The following is a 23,807-nucleotide window of genomic DNA, read 5'->3' as shown; positions in this document are numbered from 1 at the left end:
TGGCTGCATTCGAAAATGCTCTAGCTCTAGATCTAGTCAAGTGTTTCCAGAGTTAGAGCTAGAGAATTTCCGAATGGGTACGTTCTGAGTTCTACTCTTCCGTCTTTTTAAATTTTCGCGCGCTTTTTCAAAACCTAGGGATTTTTGTTACTTGAATTGATTACTTTGCCATTCGATACAATTAATCGAATCATTTTTTGTGGAGTCTTCGATATAATCTTTTTATGTATAGTCTAGTCACAGTTTATTTATTACTAAGGTTACAAATAAAAAAAAAAAAAAAAAAAAAAAAAATTAAACAAAGCGTGTTTATTCTTTATTGTTATTATATTTATTATTATTATCATTATTCGATTCATCGAATTAAAGTGAGTAATTAAAAACAATATATTTTATATAATTAATTTTATTTACATATATTTTCGAACTTTTGTTTTTCATTTTCATAACAAATAAAATTTTAATAATAATTAAGTATCTACATATATATTCATATATTTATGTATGAATTTTTTCAGATTAAAATACCACAAATTTTTGTTGTGATTATGAGTGTCATACATATATAGATATACAAATTCTATATATTTATTTATAATAATGATAAGATAAAAATAATTCTAATCAAATTTTTTAAAAAAGTAAATTATAACTAAAAATATAATTAAAATGGCGAAGACAAAGACAATTAGCAAAGGATGTCCGAAATGTGAATTACAGGTAATAAAAAAAATTTATTTTTTTACAATTATTTATTTATTAATTTTTTTATCCATTTCTTAGAAAAAATTTTCTTTCGTTAAATCAAAACTTTTATTTCCATCGTCTTTTTAAAAAATTACATCCGGTCATAAAATTTATAAACTATTTTTTTTTTTTTTTTTACAAAATTCGATTACTTGGAAAAATTTTCTCATAATTTTTTGCTACTAATAATGAAATTTGAATTTAAATTTTACTTATTAATTTATTTTAAAAGGTTCCAGTGGCTTGCAAAGCCTGTCCCTGTGGTCATTCATTTTTTAACGCACGTAGAAATTCAATAAAAAGTCCACCGAGTCCTGACGGTACTGGTGCAATGAAAACAAGACGTACTAATAGAATAAAACGTCGGATTAATTATTACGATGCATTAGAATATGATAAGCAAACAAAAAAAACTGCTAAGGTGAGCGCACTTTTATTTATTTATTTATTAGTCGTAATATAATTTTATTGTTAACAAGTTAATCAGAAATTTTTCTCAGCTTCAAACAAACGCGAATAGATCCCCGTAATTAATCTTTAACACTTCATAATGTATTATAAAATAGTAAATTACGTAACGAGGGCACTAAGTCAGCCATTATTCGTCAAGCGCAATGACTTAAGTACGAGCCGTAAGCAAGCGCTTAGATTTTATCAGAATCATCGTCTAAAAAATTCTATAGATTTTCTATAAAAATTCGAGACATAAACCGTCAAAAAACGCGTTACTTTTTTTAGGAGCTTTATTTAAAATTCCATTCGTTCAAATTCCTACGAATATAAATAAAAAAATCGGTCTATCGGTTGACTCTGCGGGCCAGCCCTAAAACTTCCCGATATTTTCGAGCTCCTTGAGCGAACGAATCAACCGATTTTGATAATTGAGGTGGCATTCGACGCGGCTCATAACGTTTTAGAGCTGATTAGATTTTAGAATCAATCCATCGAGCACATTACAAGTTATCCAAAAAAAACATCTTAGAAAAAATTTTGTTTTTTGAATATCTCCGAACGAGGCCTACCAATCAAGCTCAATTTTTCACAGCTTTTAGATATTAATAAGCCGCGTCGAATGACACCTTGACGATTAAAATTAGTTTATCCGTTCAAAAGTTATAGAATATTTACATACATACGTACGTACGTACGTACACACATACATACACTCGGACATCATCTTGAAATTAGTCATAATAACTTCCTAGAACGTCGAAATGTCAAGATCTGTTAGAAATTCGGTTTTCGAAAATCGGACCGAAACCAATAACTTCCCTTTTTTTTTTGAAAATTTTCAATTTTCTTAGCGGGAAGTTAAGGAGGTTCGACCGAATCTAATGTAAAAATGATTTTCCAACTAAGATTTGAAACTTAGTATACACGTAAAGAAGTACTTTATCTATGTATTCTCAAAATTTGAATATGATCCATCGTCTAGTTTTCTAGAAAAAAATATTTAAAAATGACGTTTCTAAAGTTCTTATACACAGACTCTTATGGCGGACAAGCTTCCGTCATGACTTATTAGATTTTTTTCATTATTAACTTCCCAAGTTTAAGAAATAAAAACCCACATGCCATAAACTTGAATATTTTTAGAATATGATAAGATTTTAACAATATAGTGTTACCGTTGTAATTATTTAAATAATTCAAGTTAAACTTTATTATTTAATCTCGTTCATCGACAGAGACACATATTATCGAGGGTTTGGCAACGTCGCGTAAGCAGCTGAGAGAAAAAACAAAGATAGAAATACATTAATAAGAGAGACGAGATTAGAAATAAATTTTTCCCGCTTTAATTTGAATATCGATGTGTAAGAAGTTAGAACGCGCTGTTGCCAAATCTTTTTATTAAATCATATAAGTCAAAAATAACCAAGTAATTTCATTACTTTCTTTAATTAAATAAGTAATAAATATTAATTTATGAATTCGTTATGTTATTATAAATTAAAATAATGAATTTTTATAACTATTAGGAGAATTTAGCAAACGAAAAAATTCAAATACTACTTTGACTCACTAGTTTCAGTCGAACCTCCTTAAAAACTACTTGACTATTTATTATTATAGTTACGCCGTGCAGCTGAACCAAATTCATTCAATAATTGCGCTCAGCTAAACAAAAAGAAAAAACGTAAAGTCAGTAAAACAAAAAGTAATCGCACAGGCGGTAACGGTAGTGTCGGTGATGATGAAGAAGATAATGAAGGTGTCAATGCATTATCACCTGAAAAACAATTAACGTGTTCATTAATATTACAAGAAATAAATAGCAAATTTCTTAACGTCGCCTGGAAGCCAATGTGATTATTTTACTTATTAAGTTACTTTTTATAAGGATAAATTAATTTTAATTAACAATAATAATAATTATAATTACGTGTTTATTAATAATTGAATTGAAGATATTTTTTTCTTTTTTTTTTATATAATAAAATACATTACATTAATTGTACAATTACAATTCATTCATTAATTCATTTATAACAATTGTAATAATTGTGCAATAAAATACAATTTTTTTATCATTATTCATAATAATTACTGATTAATTTTATTTAACATACTATTTATCGTTTACTTAAATATATACTTATATTTATATATAATTAGTTTTACTTAATTATTTATTCTCTTTTCATTACAATTACTTACATCAATAAAATCAATATAAATATTTATATGATAAATTAAAAAATAAAGCAAATGTATTTATAAAAAAAAAAAATACTGTAAAATATAAATGAATTAATTAATTACAATTAATTTATAAAATTGATGGCATGATTTTTATACAATTTTTATGATTAGTTTAATTATTTTATTTAAAACTTAAAATTAAATACAATCGGAAGTTTATTTTTTTTATTAATAATTTTCTTAAACTACAAAAAAATTATAAACGCGAAATTTGAGTGATAGACAAAATATTTAAAAGCTGGTCCGCCTGATAAAAATTAATATAAACCATAGTTTTTTTTTTATGAACAAAATTTTATGCGCACCCAATCGCAAAAGCGTAAAATGTGCTCGGTATTATTTGAATAATTTTTGAGCGGTTTATTTATTTATAAAACTTATTTTGTCTTTGATTCAAATTTCGTATCACTACTAATTTCGCAATTTAAAAATGCATAAAATAAATTCCTTTAATAAAACGCTTTTAGCGTACGGTCAATAATTCGTTTCATTTAAAACTCAACATTTTTTTTTTATAATTATCACAAAAAATATTAAAAGTTTTTTTTAAATTCAATATTCTATAAATAATCACATAAAATTAATTAAATAACAAAAAAATGTATCAAATTTTTTTTGTAAAAAAAAATGATCTAAAATAATATAGAGGCCGTTCATAAAATAAAACGCAAAATTTTAGCCCTCCCCGATCATTATAACGGAATTATATACATAGAAATATTTATATATATTCATAAATATGAAACTAATGATTTTTTATCGTAACAAAAAAATAAAATTTTAGAAAACCGATAAAAATTTGCAACATTGTTTGATAAGCTTGCGATCGTCGCGACCCCTCTAAGTGAAAACATATCAGGAGACACAGTAGTGTCTCGCGCCAAGTACACGTTCAAATCAAACACATATGTGTGAAGTTTCATGGCGCGAGCCTACTGTGTCTATACCGTAGACCGAACGCTATTTAGCTCAAATTTAAAAACAAATTTTATAAACGGCCCCTGAAAATTCTTGTGCTTCCTACATATGTAATATTTTAATATAAGTACCTACTTATAATTAATAGTTAAGAATTAAAATTTTTTTTAAAAACTATATTGAGTCTATTTCATTAATTATTATCATTTTTCTACAAAATAATAAAAAAAATAATGATTTTGCAGTTATATGTGCATTTATATATGAATATATAATCTACTTATATATTTACTTATTTATATAAATTTATAATTACACATTATAGTTAATAAGGCAAGACATTAATGTCTTAAACTTTCTTCATGAACAATTTTAATTATATCTAACTACGATTAAGTTTAAAGTTAACAAATTTCAAGCGCAATAATCGCGAGAGTAATAAAAAATTCACCTAAAATAAATTTATAGAAAAGAAAAAAAATCGGCAGTGACTTTAATTTAATTTACGAGGGTCGGTAGTTATTTTTATTCAAATATAGTACCGTTACTTCACTTAAGAATGAACGAAAAAAAAACCCGACCCCTTATAAATTAAATATAAAAAATAAAAATAATAAAGTAGGCATCGTATTAAACTTTACTAGCTTGCAATGCAAGATTATTAGCCTGTCGTTTCTTAATAAACGGAACACAAGCCCACAGTGACGCACCAGCAATTAAAACAATACCTAGACTACCGAAGATTGGTCCATAACTACCGATATGTTCAAATATCGCGCCACAAATCGGCGGTCCAACAAGTTGTATAATTCCATTAACAAACAAAGAAATACCATAAGAAGAGGTTAATTTTTCCGTGCCCAACATGTCCGCCATAATAACAGCAGTGACGCCAACGTAAATACCCGACGCTAACCCAAAAACACAGCAGTAACTTGCCAGCATCGTGTAACTCGTAGAAGTTGGCATTAACGTTAACGCAATACCTGATATTAATAACCCACCGACAAAGTACCAGTGCTTAGGCATTATTTTAGTGTCTGATAACGCCGAGCCGCCAATACGCCCGATTAAATCAAAAGCCGAATTCAATGATAGCAATACAATAGCGCGATTTCTATCATAGCCTAAAGAAATAGCGTAGACTGGTAATAAAATAATGAAGTTGGTATAACTAACGGCGTTTGTTGAGTTCGATATTAAGATAACAAGATAAATCGGGTCTTTCAAAAGCGATAAATCGAAGAACTTTGTTTTTGCTTTTTCAGCTGTATTGTTTTTACTGCTATTATTCGAAGGTTTTATTGTTTTTTCAGGCGATTTACGGAATGTACTTGAAATAGCGTTTAATGTTAAGTTTGACGCATATTCTGGCTGTAATGCGGATAATGTACTGCCATGATAAGGCGTACTTATGTAATTAAACGATGAAATACTTGGGGAACGTAATGTTGATTTACGACGCACTGTTGAACTACTGCGTTCTGGTACGGCATGTAATGCTGGAGTACTGTGCATTTGCGAAGTTATTTCGCGGTTTGTTGGCATACTTATTTTACGAGTTCTACTTTGTACGGGGGTGTTTTTGTAGTTTTCTAATGCGACGCTCGACGCGCTTTTTGGTACGGCTTTTACTTTTGGCGATAAGCTGTTGGTATTATTTAGTGGTTGCTGTTTTTCCGTTTTTATTGGGGGAATTATGAGAAGTGAATTTTTGTAATTTTCATTGTGATTTAGTTGATCGGTTTCTTCTCCTTCTTCTTCTTCTTCAGCTTCCTCGGCAACTTGTTCGTTAGTTAACTTTTCTAGTGAAAATGGTACGAATTTCATATGTTTTTCTAGAGGTTCGTACAAAAGCGCTGCGGCCCATACGTGTAATAGAATACCGCCCATGATTAAAACTGCGCCTCTAAAAAATTTTTATTTGAAATACATTAATATAAATTGTTTTTTTTTTTTAATAGACAGCTGAGACGTGAAGTAAACTATGAATTTAATTTTATTGCTTCTGTCAGAATGAATCGAAATTTTGTTGTTTTTTAAAACGATTCATAAGTTTTGAACAGAATAGTGACGCAAAAGATTTAAAAAATGCAATAAATTGTCTTCACTTATAATAATTTTGTAAAGATATTTTGTTAATTTAAATCCATTCAGTTAAATTTCATGGAAGTATTTAATTTCGTGGCACAAATATTGAATTTTTAATGAAAAAATTAAAATTTTAATCACTGGAACCAGATTTTTGTATAGGTCAAGATATTTTTGCATAAGAATGTCTTGACCAAAGTCTTTATGCAAAAATAAACTGAGTGAATAGTAAAGTGAATCTGTTGTGTACAAAAACTAGCTGAATTTATTTCCTAAGAATAAAAAAAAACGCGGCAAAACAAACAGAATTAGCGGCGGGAATAAAACTCTGACACTCGATCGGACTGGGCGCCATCTTCTCATACTCTGTCTCAAATATTCAACTTGTAATATTTTTATACTTATTAATTACACTAAAATTTTTAAAAGGCTTCAAAAGAAACATTAATTTTTTTTTCAAAAGTTGTTTTTTAAACAAAATTACGAGAAAAATTTAAATGTAAAAAAGGCAGCGCCACGTTCATTATGCGGCCAACGAAAGCTAAAATTCTAATTCTGTTTTCGTTCTTTTCCGAATAACCTTAACTCCAAAAAGGTCTTTGATAAAATTACGATATTAAGTAGTGAAAATTGTAACCTATATAGTAAATTTCAAAAGAACATTTGAAATTTACGAAATTAAAGTGTAGTTCAGGATTACGATACTAAAATTTTACGATTTCACGTTGAATTTGAATCCCTTTCTACATACGGACAGTAGATTTTTTGAAAAAAGTTCATTAGTTTACTCCATCGCTCTCCAGCGGCAAAATCACTCCCCCAACTAGTTACTAAATAATATTTATATTTTTTTACCTGTATCCAAATTCCTGTAGCAAATAATTTAATAGTGGCGGTAAAAATATGGATCCCAATGCACTTCCTGATATACAAAGACCGTTAGCGAAACCTCTTAGTCTCAAAAAATAAGACGTTACAATATAAACAGTTGGTGGAAATGCTAAACCAGCACCAATACCCAGAAAGACGCCATAACTGTAATTAAATTTAAATTTAAAAAAACATAACATCTATTTACTCGGTTTTTCCACAACTAAACTACAAATGATGTAATTTAAATTACCTGACACAAAGAAATATAATAGAGTTTGCAAAATAACTAAGCATCATTCCAACAGCTGCAAATGTTCCACCAATCAGCGTGACTGTGCGGTACGAATATTTAACAGATAAAATACTCGACAGTGGTCCTATTAGAAAATATGTTTAGTAATTTTATAAATAATTGATAATTAAAATTAATAGTTGTTCAATTTACCCAGCGAACTGTAAAGAAAGTAACAAAGCGCTGGAATCCACGCGGCCATTGCCCGCCCACCTTCGAAGACGTTCAGAAATTCAACAAATAAAACACCAAATGATTTAATTGTTCCTGGTATAAGGACATTTACCATCACGGCGGCCAATAGAATAAGCCAACCCCAGCCACCATCAGGTGGTACCCATTCTCCTTCAGGTAATGCACCATTGGCTGTAAATAGAAAAATAATAATTTGATAAATAACGTATTTTAAATGGAAAAATTACGTTCATTTAACATATGTTCGGTTATTCTGTTTTGTCATGTCTGTACAGCGAGCCCTAAGTGACCGTTAATTAACCCTAGTAGAAATGATATCGAGTTTTTAGCCAGTAACTATCCAGTTTAACTAGACTTAAACCAGTAACTGGCCAGTATAATATCGAGTTTCTGTCAAGTAACTGGCCAGTTTTTCTAGAGATCGAGCAAAACATGGCGGCTTCAGTAAAACTATCAATTTTGAATATTGAGGTTATCAAGGGTTATAAAAAATTGTCAAATAAAATAAAAATAATGTTAAATAAACGATATGACATAAACGTTTAATTTATATTTATTTATATTATGAAATAAATAACATCATTAGATTAATAGAATAAGAACAATAAATCTGACAATAAAGTAATTATTTGATTTTATCGCCCACAGTCGCAATTCATTTATTGTGTCAACTTTTTTTACCGCATCCATTTTGTAATATATTTTGTAAAATATTTCCACGTTAACATACACAAATTTTAATTAATTCACACTGTTTTTTAATATTTTTTAAAACAACGACGCGTACAGGTTAACAGAAAAAAATAAACAGACACACACACTAGTAAAGGTACAGTGTCGGTGTGACCAATGTTTATGACTTAGTTGTAGGTGGCGCGATTTCGAGTTTTTACTCGATATCACTGGCCAGTTACTGGTTTATATCGAGTGAAAACTCGATTATTTCTACTAGGGAACCGGTGTACTATACCCCAGGTTCCATTATGTCCGCGACTTGACGTAAATTTGCTGCAGAAACTTGACGGCAAGATTTCTGTAACTCGTTGCCGTGCGCAACGGTCGTCTATCTCAGTTCAGTGATGACCATGATGCGCGACAGCGCTTCTATCGCTTCAACTAGTTTCGTATTTAGTAAATTATAGAAAGAACTAGTACATTTTACACCAAGAGATGAAAGTATATGGGGCGTGTAGAATAAATATATGTACGGATTTTTTTTTATGTTCGATGAAAAGTAATATTTTGATGAGAAAAAAGATGCAAAATTGGAAAAATACATTGACAAGTAGTATCAGATAACTAATAAATTTTTTAACATTTTTATTTCATTCTTTTTTATGATTTTTGACGTAATTTTATTGAGATTTAAAATAATAAATTTTTTTTCATGATCGAAAATCATACGCATCATAGGTCTACATTTTACTTCTTTGTAAGCTTCTCGATAGTCGCTTCAAGATGGAGGATACAGGTTTCAGCGCCATGTCGTCAGCTTTAATAACTTTATTTGCGCACGGAATTTGGGTATTTTTTGCCCGCAAAACAGCGCCCGGTTTCCCCCTCTTTCGCACAAGCTTCATATTTTGGCCACCAGGGCCATGTTCTTTTACGAATTTGAAGCTAAATCTTCGGTCAGTTCTCTTTAGACAGTCAGTGCAGTATAACGTACTTACTTAAAAACTAAAGTGATATTTGAGTTTTCTAAATTATAAATTTGAAAGTGTTTATCAAAATGTCGCGTAAAAGCCAAAATATTCTTGACAAATTCCAAATGTAAGTTTCTTTTAATAGTCTTCATTTTTTTAAATTTTTCACTATAAATGTTTAAGTTAAATGTTAATTAATATAACTGATTATTACAGGAATTGGATGACTTTCCGCGATGCAGACACGGGAAAAATTTTATGGAAATCAAATCAGGATTTGTAAGTATCAATTCATAATTATAATTATATATTTTTTCTTTAAACTTATTCAATAATTTAATTATCCAATTAATTCATTACTTTTCTAGATCTGATCCGGATGTCGAGCACGAAGCACGTGTGCCCAAAACAATATTAAACTGCGCGGCAGTTGTAAGGGAGATCAACTTCAGTTCTATTGAGCCATTGGGGAAGTTCCGATTAGAGCAGAAGGTCTTATTTAAAGGATTTCTGATGGAGGAATGGTCTTCAGAGTTCGGGTTCGTGCTTCCAAACACGACAAACACGTGGCAGACTCTAATTCGGGGTACGCGCGAGTGTCAAATGATGCCGGCAAATGTTCTAAGGTATGTTTTATTTTTTTAATTATAATTAATAATCATATTTTGAAAAATGGCTTCGTTTTTTATCTTCAATTTCATAATGCGATGCTTCGAAGAAATAATTTCATAAAGTATCTAAGTTGGTAATTCATCTATTATTTTACGACACGTGGCTCATCCAAGGCGCCATTTTGTTTATTTTCATCTCATGTTTTCCTTCAGATTTTTTTTATGATTTCGAGTAATTGCGTATTGCATTTGTAGAAAAAGTCTAGTTGCAATACTTTTCTTAACGGAGTTCCTAAAAAATTTCGATATTTTACTAGAAAATATGATATTTTTATTCTAAAACAAAACCTACATCCGTTATCAATTTCTTCCGCGTATCAATTATCAATTATTTCCAGTTTCTTCAATTGATCAAAAAACTTTGCCATTTATTTTATATTTAATTAATGAATAAAAAATCTTATTAAGTATTTATATTTTTTTGTTACAGTGGAAATGTCCTTATCGAAACGAAATTCTTCGATGGCGAATTATTGGTCTCGACCAGTCATGTGCGGCTTTATTATGTTTAAATCCTAGAGAATAAGTAATAGTATAAACTGTTAATTATGTTTACTGATTCATACTACAGAATATTTTTAAGCCTTTAATTTTAATGACAGTCACAATTTACTAATTAATACTCATTAATTATAATATTTATATACTATTTTAGTAATTTTATTATATTTAGACTTAGTTTTTTATTTAAATTGTTTATAAGTATTTGTAACTTTAAGCATGTGACAAATAGACAGCAGTATTATAATGTTAATAGTCATTTTAAATTCAAGACTAATTTATAAAATTGACGAGTGATAAATTTATCAGATTTTGTATATATCAATTTAATTTTTTACTCTTATTTTATTTTTAAGAAATTTTAATTATATTTATAATAAAAAACAAACGTAAATTGAATAAATTCTATATACTTATTCCTATATACTATTGTTTCTATACGTTTTTATATTTTTATCCTACGAAATTTATACCCTGAAAGTTTACATTTAAGGAAAGTCCAGTACATGCGCCCCCTGGAAAACGCGGGATTTTTAAAATAATAACTTAATTAAATTCAATAATAAATTTTTCGGTTTTTTTATAACAACTTTTTTTTAAATTTCTAAATTAAATTGATTTTTTATTTTTTATAAGATAAAGCGATCGCAAGCACCCACAGCAGCTTCGCGCTTGAGGTGTGCAATTCAAGATTATCATATTATATAATAAAATATGAGATTGTTTATTCTAAGTACGGATTTCTTGACAATATACTGATAAAAAAAAATCGTCCTATTTTTTATTATGGTTAAATATTTATGGTAGATTTTATCTGATAATAAATTAATTTAATAAAAATAATCTCACTGGCATCAATGTTTGCACATTTTTTAAATTTATCAAAAATTTCATTCCCGATAACCTAGATCTATATTTAATATTTACTTAAAAGTCAATTTTTTATTATATTTTACTATAATCGTTAGGTAATAATTATTAGTTATGCATTGATATTAGAAGATAGTAATTAATTGTTTCAGTAAAACTCGTAATTAAGATTAGATAATTTTAATTGTAGCTGATATCGTTTTATTATAATTCTTTACTCGTGTATTATTTTTATTTAACCAACAATACATTTGAGATAAAGCAAATAAATAAATAGTCATCAATAATTGATAATAATTAATTATGAAAAATTGAATAAATTAATATTATAATTATATAATTTTATTATAATAAATACAATCGGTGTGCAAATAATGTTCATGTGCAATACTTCTATTTGAGTCAAAATTCTAACCTAACATTTGGAATTCGAAACTTTTATATCGTCTTCACGATATCCTCGTTTCCAAAATTTATTTCCTTCTGAGAAAAATCTGGGATCATAATTTATCACTTTTCTAAACTTGCCAATAATCTATCATTCAAAAATTCAAATTATTTAATTCTGATAGTAATTTTTTTTAAGTTTCCCGCTAAAAAAATTTAAATTTCCAAAGAAAAGGAAAGTTAGTAATTTCAGTTCGATTTTCGAAAATCGAATCTCCATTAGATGTCAACATTTTGAGATCCTAGGGAGCTATTCTGTTGTCAAGATGATGTGCGAAGGTATGTAAATATTTTATAACTTTTTTGATCGGATCAACCGATTTAGGTTTTCGATTCAACATTCAAAGCATTTGATCGAAACTTTCTCTTCGATCAAATTCTCTCGATTCTCTTCGAGCCTGAAAAAACTAGTGTACGTAGGAGTATTTCCGTGCTCAAAGGACTCAAATTGGCGACAGTAGAGTACTACTTCCCTGCTTTGCGTTCAAATTGTGCAATATGTTTCTAAAATAGTACACGCAAAGGAATTGTTGCTACAACAGCAGCTGTAGTTGAGGTTACTACAAGTTGGAGTAAAAATTCCAACTCTAACTTGTAGTAACCTCAACCACATTTGCAGTAACTCTATGCAACTACAGTCATCAATGTTTGCTACAATATTTAGTTGTCACCACTATTTATGTCGCACCTTTTAGTACACATTAGAGTACTTGCTACTAAAATGTTTTACTACAATATTGTGGTTGAAAAAACTATAAATTTTTTTTTTCGTGTATGTTTTCAAGCTCAAGAAGTTCAAATACAACGGGAAGTTTTTGGGCTGACCCGTAGGGTAAACCGGTTTTCAGAGAAAAAAGTCAAAGTTGTTTAGATTCATTTAGTTTTAACTTATATTTGTAATTCAGATGATTAAAAAATATTATTAATTGCAATTGGAAATTATATAAATAGTAAAATTTTTTATATTTCCGTATAGTTTATAGTTAAAAAATTGAATTATTTAAAGATATACTTCCATGAATAAAATAGAACACGTTATTAATGTCAATTTTAAATGTATTTACTCTTTTTACAATAATCATCTGTGACAATTCTGATAAGTTAAGATAACATCCTATCAATTTAGTCACATACTGTGTCAATTAATAATAAAAAAAAACTTAACAAATATTGATACATTCAATTTTTTTCTTTTATTAGTAAAATTTATCACAATAAAAATAATTAAATTATGTTATAAACAAAAAATTATAATCTAGAATTTTTTACGAAAACCCAAACATGAATTGTCAGAATCCGATTCAAACTCTCGAACAATCGTATCTAATTTACGTCGTTTTTTAACTCTTTTTTTATTATTAGCAAGTGATTTTTTATTAAATTTGTTATTATTGATTATTTTTATGTCAGTACTATCGTCAATGTCTGATAAGGAAACATCACTTGTTTTTTTATTAATTTTACGATAGTCTTCATAGTTATTAAATTTTCTAAAATTTTCATTAACGGTCGTCAATTTAATTGTTTCGTCATCGTTATTTTGACTCAATAAAAAAATGAATAATAGACCACTGACAATAATACACCATAAAATATAAACAATATTCCATAAAAAATATGTTAAGTATTTAAAAATACTCTGATAAAAAATCCAAAATAAAATTATACCGATGGAGATTTTTTCAAGTGTACAAACGAGTTGATAATTTTTTTGACAAAAGTCGTGTACATGAAATTCAAAATTCTTCATTTTTGTAACAAATGAATTTTTTATTTTTCCTAAGAATTCATAGTAAGGAGTTAGAGTATTTAAATACCAATACCGTGAATTTCTTCTTAAATTTATTGGATTATTATCAGTAACTCTCTGATAGCGGGAATATGAATCTAGACATGATTTACATACATGCGCCATTATTAATTATCAGTTCCAAAATTTGGTATGTAATCTTTATCCCAAGAATTAGCTAAAAAGTTTTTGATTAAATTAACACTTAAGATAAGTAATTTTTACTAAAATGAAATTGATACTGTAAAAAATCCGGAGTGAATTTGGAGTGAAATTAAATCCGAATTCACTCCGCATTCACTTCGCCACTCGGAGTTCCGGAGTTTTGAAAAAAATCACTTCGCATGCGGAGTGAATTGGGAGTTTTTTTTTAGCGGAGTGATCTCGGAGTGACGCGGATTTTATTTCACTCCCAATTCACTCCGGTCCGGAGTTTTAATACTTAAATAAATTTATACTAATTTATATTAAACTGCTAAACAATGTGTGTGTGTGTGTGTGTGTGTGTGTGTGTGTGTGTGTGTGTGTGTGTGTGTGTGTGTGTGTGTGTGTGTGTGTGTGTGTGTGTGTGTGTGTGTGTGTGTGTGTGTGTGTGTGTGTGTGTGTGTGTGTGTGTGTGTGTGTGTGTGTGTGTGTGTGTGTGTGCGAGTGTGTGTTTGGGTGTGTGCAGGTGTTTGTGTGCGTGTGTGCAAATGTGTGCATGTGTGCAAATTCGTGCGTGTATGCAAATGTGTGCGTGTATGCAAATTTGTGCATGTGTGCGTGTGTGCGTATGTGTACAAATGTGTGCGTGTGTGTGCGAGTGCGCGTGTGTGCCTAAATATGTATGTGCGTATGTGTGTGCATATCAGCTGATCAATAATGTAATACGCGAATTTTTACTTCGATTTTATTGAGTGGAGTTATATTTTATTAATAATATTTTCAAAACTTCGCTCCGGAGTGAATTTCACTCCGGAGGGATTAAATTAATAAAAAATTATCTACTCCGCGAAAACTCCCCTGCGGAGTGAATTTCACTCCGAGGGGAGTGAATAATTAAAAATTAATTCACTCCGGATTCACTCCGCGAATTTTTTACAGTGTAGTTATTATTTTTGAAAAACTATTGTTTTTATTAAAAAATTTTCAACCTTTTCGATATGAATGATGGAAATTATCTTTATTTTTATTAATATATGACTTAAATTTTTCTTTTATGAACTCTAGAAAAAAATTCGAATGTTAATTCACAAAAATTTATTTAAATTTAAAAAAATAATCACCTGAACTTTCTTTGTAACTTTCAAATGGATTTTCATCAGCGTTATGATCAATGCAGTTATTATCGTATTCTGGAGGTAAATAATCGCTTTTATCAAATCCGCACTGACAAATTGATGGAATTTTATTATTTTTATCATTATCATAATTATTTTCTAATGGTAATTTAGACTCAAATTTAACCTTTTCCAATTTTTCAAACAACAAATCCATCAAACGATCAAGATCAACTTCAACTTTTCCGTTTTTCTCTTGACATTTTTCCTTATAATTATTCCTACTATCGTATAATTTACTATTTATATTATTAAAATCTCTGTTTAAAAGTTTTTCATTAATCAAATCTTCACAATTTATTTTATTTTCATTAACGTAAATTAATGTTGCGATAAAGCTCAAAAATACGAGCGTAAAAATTGTTAAAATAGTTTTCATTACACAGTTAATTTTGTTAATTAACTCATGTAGTCCGCGGTTTTATTCAAATAATTAAAAAAAAACATAAATTTTCAAATTTAATAAACTGACAATTTTGGTTAGAAATTTTTTTATTATTTTTCATAGATAAGAAAAAATGACTGACGATATTTATGAGATATAACAATAATAAATAAAATTTTAATTAATAGGATTTGAATAAAAGAAAACCCATTATTTAATGTTAAGATAAATAAATAAAATAAATGAATAATTTTAAATGTAAGTCATGTTGAAGGTCGAGGTAAACGACTGACCTACGATATTGGGACGTACGCAAGGTGATGTATTGCAATTGAACTGGTTTCAATATATATATATATATATATATATAAGTAGGTATATAAATATATATGTAAATATATACGTGATATAACTATAAAACAAGATGAATGTATATGCAATAGTTTCGGAGTCTTGTCGTTAATGGACAAAAAAAAAGAAACTATACTTCGTTTGAAATTCTAAAATTACTTTTAAAGAATCATAAGTATGCGTATTCGAAAAAACAGTATTAATATTTTAAATAATATATCATGTCCAGTTACTGATTCGAAGCGAGCCTAAAAAATTTCGAGTGAATGAGATTTTACGAATACTATTCAGAAAAAAAAGGATTTTTTGGCGCGAAAAATATTTTGTGTTAAGAAATGAAAGGGAAAATTTTTGTAGGTCTAGAAAAATTTCTTGGAGCGAGCAAAAATATTTGAAGTCAAGAAATACACAGAAAAAAAAAATTATCGACTTAAGATAAATATTTTTGATTCAAGAAAATTTTTTTGAAGACCTAAATTTTCTCCGATAAAGTAGAAATCTTCTCCGACCAAGACGAATTTTTTTTAACCAAGATAAATTCTCTTGGCTCAAGAAAATCTTGACTTGGTTCCCGAAAACGTTTGTTTTCAAAACTATTTTCTTGACTCAAGATAACTTTTTTTTCTGTGTATTTTGTTTCTGGGTATATATATGTTCATGTAATTTAAATTCCTGTTAGGAAATAAGTCGTGGTAGGAATAAAATTTCATTCATTTTTTTAATAATAGAGGTAATAGTTACTGTCAAAAATAATAATATAATATATTGTATATTAAATATTGTTACTATCACTGTTTGTAAAAATCCTTATCATGAAATTGCGGGATAAATAATTTACGTGGCAAATATTATTGTTGACAATGAGAATATGATTGCCACAGCACAAAGTTCCTCCTTCGTTACAACTGATATATTTATGCATTGCTATAATATTCAATATTTATATTTTAAATGTCAAGATTACCTCTACATAAAAAGACCCCAATAATAAATGGTTTTTGTAAGACACTTGAAATTTACGCCTGTAGTCGGCAGCCAAAAATATTAGATATGACATCGCGGATAATAAAGATAACTTATTATTCAAATGTGTGAAAAATATTTTTTAGTTGCATGTACTATAGCTAACGTGCGAAAAATAACGAAGTAACCCATTAGGCCATCTTGTGACAAAATTACTCATCATATTTGTAAGCGCCCTTTATGACCTGCCGTTTTGAAGAACAGTTGCGTACTTTCCTACATGGATTCTTATATAAATTCGTACTTTTCTATAAATCCCATGGATCCTAATGTAAATCTATAGTTTCCCGTATAGATTTCTATGGATTTCCATACAATCCTTTCGATACAGTCCCAGCTTTACTGCTAGTACTGTAAATTTTTATGGTGTAAGATGTGTTTTTTCTCAATTCGTTATTAAATTTTTTAATGAATTAATTTATTAGTTATTTATTATATGAAACTTTCTGGGAAGTTATTTAGTAATCTATGGAGATAAGAGATAAGATATAAAAAAATATTTGAATAAAGTATCAGGCATTTGATTTGATAGTTTAATTAGAAAGTTTGAAGGTTTTAATTTTTTTAGATATGAATATAAAAAAAATTAACGGAAGATTAAATTATAAAATACTACTTTTATCTGATTACTAAAATAAAACGTCTATGTACCGTATAAGTATTCTTCCAATAGTATTAAATATTTAAAATTTATGATCGATGTATCATAGGAAATTTCCACAGAGAAAGGAGAGAAGACCAACGGTTTGAAAATATAAAACTCATCTTACGTAGGTAGTTCGGAACCTATCTCGTATATATATTTCAATCATTTTATTTTTATTTCTGATCTCTTTACTTCTTTTCCTCATTCTTATTTTATTGCTCTCCCGCTCATAGATAATTTTAGATAAAATTTTTCAAGGTTTTATTAATTTTAAATTATTAAAAATATCAGCGGCAATAAATTTTGTTTTTTTTTTTCCTAATTTCAAATTTTGAATTTTTTTGTTAATTAAAAAATATCTAATTGAAAAAATAAATTTACTCGACTTTTATATTAATTTTTATCAATAATTTTATCGTTTCTTATGGTAATTGCAAAAAACTATTAACATGAAAAGAAATAGAGTATAAAAAAAAAGTTACGCGAAAACGAGAACGATAAAGAAGTGTAATTTAAAATAAATTGAGTGTACTGTACTGTGTAACAATGTGTCATTTAACTTGATTTAACATTGACCAATTGTTTGGAAAATAAAATGAAATTGTCATTTTCACTGTAACTTTATCAATTTCAGCTTAACAAAGAAAATAAACTGTTGAAATGTTATAATAAAAAATTTGAATTTGAATTTTGAACATAACTTTGTTGTATAACTGAATTTATTTAAATAAACTGTTGTATTTATTATTAAATTCGACTCCAATATCCATCTTAGGGCATTAAATGAATTAATATTTGAAACAATGAATAAGAAATTTACTATTTTCAAGTACGAAATTTGAACCACTTACTGAGAAAGTATGAGGATAAATCGGGACGTATCAGGATGGGTGATGGATGAGGATAATTATGAATTTTCCTATCCATTTCCACGATTATTCCTCGCTTTCCGACGTCGGAAATCGAAAAAATTGCAAATCTCGAATTCGACTCAAATTAACTACAGTTATTACCAAAAATCTTTTTTTCTTTTTTTGAAATAATAATGACGATAATTACATTGAATTACGCGTATAAAGAAAATTCGTCCCAAAAAGATTCCAAAGAAGTTCGAGAGATGGAACTTCGAAATTTGAGACAAGTGAGAACTTCAAATTGAATTTTTTTCAAATTTTGAGAATTTTAATACTAAGAAATATGGTAAGTTTTGAATTTTACGCGCGCAAACGACTTTTGAGCCGAAGAGAACGTTTTTGAAACAATTTTCAAAACGTATTTTTACTTGAATGTTCCTTCATTCAGAAAATGTATGAAAATCTCTATATTGCAGAGAAAAATGTATAGTAAAAATGACGTTTTCACAATTACGGTTTCGGTTGACTCAAAAATCGCTAGATGAATTTCAAAATCAACTAGACTTTTTGCTATTAAAATTCTAAAAGATCAAAAAAGAACAAATCGATATTCATATAAAATTGATAAATTTTGTTAAATTTCTCTGAATTTTATTTTTGAAAATCGAAAAAATTTTAAAAAGTATAATTGATAAAATTTTTACAAATTTACAAAAACTTGTATCATTATCTTTATTTTTAGAGTCATTTTCAATGTCGAATGAAAATAAAAAAAATATACGAACAGAACATGAAAAAAAGTATAATTTAAATATATAAATAAAATAAATAGGTTTTGAACTAGATTTTGTGCCAACATTACTCATTCTCATGTCATATATACAATATATATATATATATATATAGATAATTAACTAACAATAACTTTTACAATAATTTGTGTACAAAAGGTTAAATGATAAGAGTAAAATAATAATAAATGTGTATAATATAATTAGTAATATGAATAATAAATGAATAAATTATCAGAAATTTATTAAATAATAAATTGATATAATAATTGATTTTTTTTTATATGAAGTCTCATAAGAAATATATGAATATAATAAAACACGAGTGATTTCTTGTCATTGAGAGCAGAAACTGAGGGTACGAAAGTGACAATAAAAAGTAAAAACTAGTTTTTTCTAACATAATGTATATGTTTGATGAAATGATATGTCCTTGTATGTAATCTTACACTAACACTGATATATAATAATTATTATGTTAATACCAATGGTTATTGATTAGAAATTATAAGAAAACCGGTTTTAGTTTATTTTTTTCATCAATTGCATATTAACGTAATTTTTAAATAAATAATTTTTCCGCTTTTATATATTTATGTTTGTTATATATTTAACTTCCATGAAAGAGGAAAATTAGAAAATGAAAATAAAATTTATCGTTTTCAATTCGATTATTAAAAATTGAATTTTTGACAGGTGTCAAAGTTTTAGGTCCTTGTGTGTGCGCACGTGTGTGTGTTGAGCACAATAAATATTAGGAGAAATTATTTGAAGTTGTTACTCATCAAATTAAGGCAATTTTTAACTAAATTGATTATAAAAAACATTATTTAATATTTCAAATTTAATGTGCGTAAGATATAATGAAATTTAACGGAAATGAATTATTATTAAATTACTTAAGAGTTTAATATCTATATATTATAGTAAATTATATAAGTAAGTGTGTAACAAGAAAATTGATCAAGTCAATTATATTCTTTGCGATAATAAAAAAAATAATTATTTTTTACTATAGAGGAATGAGATCATTTTATTTTCGTTATGATTCATTGTCATTGTGGCTTAATAATTCGACGTCATATCTAGATATTATTTTTTTTATTTATTTATTTAAGATTGTAAATAAAAATAATTTGCGAAATTTGTTTTGTTGTTGATTCCTTTAAAATTAAAATTAATAATAATTAGTACATTACACACCGAGGGATAAAAGTAGAATATTTTTACCCATGTGTGTAATTGCTCAGCCGAGGGTAACAAACACGTGGACAGGGTCGTCCTATTTCTCTATGGTGTGCATACTATTTTTAACCGAACCTACAGCTAAAAGTTGTAATTTTCTTCTTTGTTTGGAGGAAAAAGGGCGCATGCGCTAATTTTTGTCATTTGTTTTCTCATTAAAGAAAAAAACGACTTTCTTCCTACTAAACAGGCTGGGAATTTAAACTTTCAATGCAGATATAGTGAAAAATAGTATAAGCTCTGTTTTCTTTTATGATCAACCAAATGATAAAAATTTGAACACGCGCAATTTTTCCCGCGAATAGAGGTTAAGTTTAAACTTTGAAGTGCAGATTTAGCGGCAAATAATATGCACACCACAGAGAAATATATAATAGGACGCTTCAATTCGCGTATTTGCCACGTTCACTTTCGGCTCAGATAGCCAATTACACACATGGGTTGAAATGTCCTACTTTCCTTCCTTGGTGTATAATATACCAATACTTCTGTTTGCGGTAACATTGGCGCATGCCCGAATTTTTATCATTTATTTTCTCATAAGCAAAAAAAAACGACATTCTTTCCTCCAAACAGGGCAGGAATTTGAATTTTCAGTGCAGGTAAAATGAAAAAAGCTTTTCCCGCCAAAAAGGGCAGGAATTCAAATTTTTGATGCAGCTATAGAATAAATTATTCTTTAATTGTCAAAAAATTTCCGTAATTAAAATCGGGTTAATTACTAACGAGTCTTTCTAATGATACAGAATTTTCTAATGATACAGAATTTGTTGAATATAATTTTGTATATATATTTCAAATACCCAAGGGTGCGCTAATGAAAGCTATTCTCATTAATTGTTTTGTTTACCCTTCGTAATTAAAAAAAGATGATATCTAAATTACTAAATTATTATTATTTATGTAGACAACTAATAAATTTATCAAAATTAAAATAATATGCGTAAAAAATTTTTTTTTTTTTTACAATGGAACAGTAAAAATAAACAATTTTAATGAAATTTATTAATTACAATAATTATAATTAAAGTATTCATGAGAGCAAAACTGAAGGACAGAGTAATAAAATGAATCAATGGTGAATGCAGTATGTGCAAATAAATATATATATGATATATACATATATATAATTATTTCATTGATTTTGTTTTTCCAAAAACAATAAGGAATTAAAGAATTTTAAAAAAACAAGTAATTAAATAATTTATAAAAAATAAAATAATTGTTTTTCATTGAAAAATAAAATTCGTAAATAAACAAAAGCTCTGTAGCAATAAAATAAAATTTTTTATCTGTAATAATAAAAAAAAATTAAATTTATGTCCACTAAATAAACAAAATTAAAAAATTACATTTGAAAAATTTTTCTCATCCGTTATTTAAATTATTCTGTGATAAATTATCGTGTACTGAACACTTGAATTAACTCTAAATTTAATGAATAAAATTTTTTTTTTTTAAATCTCACCATTTTTTACGTGTCCATTAACTCCATTTCTATTTTCTTGCGCTTGTTTCATTGAAATAGGTCGATATTTCCCTTTACCATCATTATTATCCTTTCCAATTTTAATATTAATTCCATTGTCAACTTCTTTGTCACCAGTCATTTTTATATTTATTTATATATTTATTTATTAATGAAAAAAAAAATCGATTTTTGTTTTTCACAAAAAAAATCCGTTTAAAAAAATTTTTAATTCAAAATAAAATGATTTCTTTGTTATTTTTTTTCAACAATAATTTAATTGTTTCAGTAATAAAACAACCGAAGAAAATAATTTAAAAAAAATAAAACAAAAAATAAAAAATAAAAAAAACCAAAAAGTTAAAATTAATTAAATAAACTAATAAATAACCAATTATCAGTCCAATCGTCGTCGTTGGCCTCTTCGGAGTTCATAGACTCCGACTTCCGGCAATTCTCGCACCTTTTTCTTCTCCTCTGGCAACGCAATTGCTTTCGACCGCACATAAGATCTTTATTAACTGATACACAAAACTTTATAATTTTAAATAACAAAATTTACTTAAATAATGAGTAATTATTTAAGGTGATTATTTGAAAAAGATTTTTCTTTAAACTCGCGGTTTTAAATATTTATAAATTTAAATCACTAAAAAAAAAAATATTATTTTCTTTGTTTCTTTGTTTGAGCACATGGGTACGATGACGCGAAAATGGATATATATTTATTGTATTATAAGATTTATATGAGAGTGAATTGTGAAAATTGAAGACTGAACGCCAACAGCCAACTGAATTGAAATGAAACTGAAGGCTTTGGGTTTTTAACATCAGGCTCATGTTCATGCTCACGATTTGAGGCTTCTGTGTATTGGGCATGTGTAGAATCGACTCGATCAGCTGTTACTATCGTATATATATATATATATATATATATATATATATACATATATATATATATAGAGAGAGATATGTTGAGTAAGAAGGCTATACTGTAGTCATATAATAAATATAGTTCACGTCCCAAAATTTTAAATGTTCAAAAAAACTAAAAAAAATATAATTCCAGAAATTCATTTATTTAAATTTTACTAGAAAATGTTAATGAACTACTGTTTTAATTACCTAATATTTATATTTATAGAAAATAAATTATTTTTGTTTAGGCTTTCAAAAAGTAATGAAAATTTTTAAATTCAATAAATATATGTTATATTTTATAGAATTATTTGAAGTTTTTTATAAATCTAGTAATTGTTTCATTTTTTAATTTCAATTTTCATTCATTTTTTTACATATGTATATAAAAACTTTGGGACAAAACATAGACTGGAAATTAACAATTTAAGGTTATGGATTTGCGATAATTGATAATATATTGGTATACAAATTTTGAATTGGAATCAATAAGAAATTCGAAATTTATGATAGAGTTCGATCGAAAGTCAAAAAGTAGATTATTTTCTGATGGAATTCGATAGGAAAATTTCGATAGAATTCTATAAGATGTAATTGGAAAGTAATCGAAAAATAATGTATTATTTTTTTATTTGAATCCTATTGGTTAATCGGAACGTTCTGATTGATCGATTGAGTTTCTATTGGATTTGATCATTAATTAAAAGCATTAAAAGGGTTATAATTAATATCTCTAAGAGTAAAACATTCATTTAAAAAATAAAACTATTGTAATAAAATTTAAAAATGATTCAAAATGTCATGATATATAATATTACATACATTTTTGAACTATATTAATTTTAACCGATTTCATGAGTATTCAAAATAACGATTTTGTTTTTTTGAAAAATCTATTTTCATTTCTGACTACTAGATGGCAGTTTTAAAATACATAATTATCAAATATATGATTTTTGATAATTATATTTTCAAAATAAATATACAAATTTAAAGATTATTTCTCATACTTCATTTTGATCACGTCCAGAACATAAAATATATAAATATACATAATTACC

The 23,807-nt window shown here is 27.2% G+C and overlaps 4 protein-coding genes across 6 annotated transcripts; 2 read left to right on the top strand and 2 right to left on the bottom strand.

The window, feature by feature from the left end:
* Positions 1-240: 240 nt before the first annotated feature.
* On the top strand, positions 241-5,096 carry LOC130665684 (UPF0547 protein C16orf87-like). Its single transcript, XM_057466178.1, has 4 exons — positions 241-368; positions 519-720; positions 980-1,168; positions 2,824-5,096. Exons 2-4 carry the CDS (start codon positions 670-672, stop codon positions 3,058-3,060), a joined length of 477 nt encoding a protein of 158 aa, XP_057322161.1. The 5' UTR covers positions 241-368; positions 519-669; the 3' UTR covers positions 3,061-5,096.
* On the bottom strand, positions 4,986-22,682 carry LOC130665661 (monocarboxylate transporter 14). Its single transcript, XM_057466137.1, has 5 exons — positions 21,829-22,682; positions 7,781-7,993; positions 7,586-7,712; positions 7,318-7,497; positions 4,986-6,280 (listed from the first exon to the last, which is right to left on the bottom strand). The coding sequence occupies exons 1-5, from the start codon at positions 21,968-21,970 to the stop codon at positions 5,002-5,004; spliced, it is 1,941 nt and encodes a 646-aa protein (XP_057322120.1). The 5' UTR covers positions 21,971-22,682; the 3' UTR covers positions 4,986-5,001.
* LOC130665691 (retinal rod rhodopsin-sensitive cGMP 3',5'-cyclic phosphodiesterase subunit delta-like) lies at positions 8,432-10,899 on the top strand. Its single transcript, XM_057466192.1, has 4 exons — positions 8,432-9,595; positions 9,685-9,747; positions 9,837-10,094; positions 10,570-10,899. Exons 1-4 carry the CDS (start codon positions 9,555-9,557, stop codon positions 10,649-10,651), a joined length of 444 nt encoding a protein of 147 aa, XP_057322175.1. The 5' UTR covers positions 8,432-9,554; the 3' UTR covers positions 10,652-10,899.
* Positions 13,007-15,760, bottom strand: LOC130665665 (uncharacterized). Of its 3 annotated transcripts, XM_057466168.1 has the most exons (4): positions 15,193-15,759; positions 15,012-15,114; positions 14,880-14,951; positions 13,007-13,924 (listed from the first exon to the last, which is right to left on the bottom strand). In XM_057466168.1, the coding sequence occupies exons 1-4, from the start codon at positions 15,442-15,444 to the stop codon at positions 13,875-13,877; spliced, it is 477 nt and encodes a 158-aa protein (XP_057322151.1). In that variant the 5' UTR covers positions 15,445-15,759; the 3' UTR covers positions 13,007-13,874. The 3 variants fall into 3 exon arrangements, with proteins under 3 accessions (XP_057322151.1, XP_057322133.1, XP_057322141.1); XM_057466150.1 differs by having other exon boundaries at positions 15,012-15,752; XM_057466158.1 differs by lacking the exon at positions 14,880-14,951 and having other exon boundaries at positions 15,012-15,760.
* Positions 22,683-23,807: the final 1,125 nt, after the last annotated feature.

The sequence above is a fragment of the Microplitis mediator genome, chromosome 1 (genome assembly GCF_029852145.1).
Source record: "Microplitis mediator isolate UGA2020A chromosome 1, iyMicMedi2.1, whole genome shotgun sequence".
Taxonomy (NCBI): Eukaryota; Metazoa; Arthropoda; class Insecta; order Hymenoptera; family Braconidae; genus Microplitis; species Microplitis mediator.
Note: the sequence above shows the minus strand (reverse complement) of the source record. Positions and strands in the feature narration are given on the sequence as shown.

What these genes read in the sequence shown, in the direction of transcription:
- LOC130665684 (XM_057466178.1), top strand. Translation starts at nt 670, where the DNA reads ATGGCGAAGACAAAGACAATTAGCAAAGGATGTCCGAAATGTGAATTA. An exon ending in GTCCGAAATGTGAATTACAG is followed by an intron (nt 721 to 979) that starts GTAATAAAAAAA and finishes TTATTTTAAAAG; the next exon opens with GTTCCAGTGGCTTGCAAAGC. An exon ending in AAACAAAAAAAACTGCTAAG is followed by an intron (nt 1,169 to 2,823) that starts GTGAGCGCACTT and finishes TTATTATTATAG; the next exon opens with TTACGCCGTGCAGCTGAACC.
- LOC130665691 (XM_057466192.1), top strand. Translation starts at nt 9,555, where the DNA reads ATGTCGCGTAAAAGCCAAAATATTCTTGACAAATTCCAAAT. An exon ending in TGGAAATCAAATCAGGATTT is followed by an intron (nt 9,748 to 9,836) that starts GTAAGTATCAAT and finishes TTACTTTTCTAG; the next exon opens with ATCTGATCCGGATGTCGAGC. An exon ending in ATGCCGGCAAATGTTCTAAG is followed by an intron (nt 10,095 to 10,569) that starts GTATGTTTTATT and finishes TTTTTGTTACAG; the next exon opens with TGGAAATGTCCTTATCGAAA.
- LOC130665665 (XM_057466150.1), bottom strand. Translation starts at nt 15,444, where the DNA reads ATGAAAACTATTTTAACAATTTTTACGCTCGTATTTTTGAGCTTTATC. An exon ending in AAGTTACAAAGAAAGTTCAG is followed by an intron (nt 14,952 to 15,011) that starts GTGATTATTTTT and finishes ATTTTTTTCTAG; the next exon opens with AGTTCATAAAAGAAAAATTT. An exon ending in CCATCATTCATATCGAAAAG is followed by an intron (nt 13,925 to 14,879) that starts GTTGAAAATTTT and finishes AAAACTTTTTAG; the next exon opens with CTAATTCTTGGGATAAAGAT.
- LOC130665661 (XM_057466137.1), bottom strand. Translation starts at nt 21,970, where the DNA reads ATGACTGGTGACAAAGAAGTTGACAATGGAATTAATATTAAAATTGGA. An exon ending in ATTATATTTCTTTGTGTCAG is followed by an intron (nt 7,498 to 7,585) that starts GTAATTTAAATT and finishes ATTTAATTACAG; the next exon opens with TTATGGCGTCTTTCTGGGTA. An exon ending in CTACAGGAATTTGGATACAG is followed by an intron (nt 6,281 to 7,317) that starts GTAAAAAAATAT and finishes AAAATTTTTTAG; the next exon opens with AGGCGCAGTTTTAATCATGG.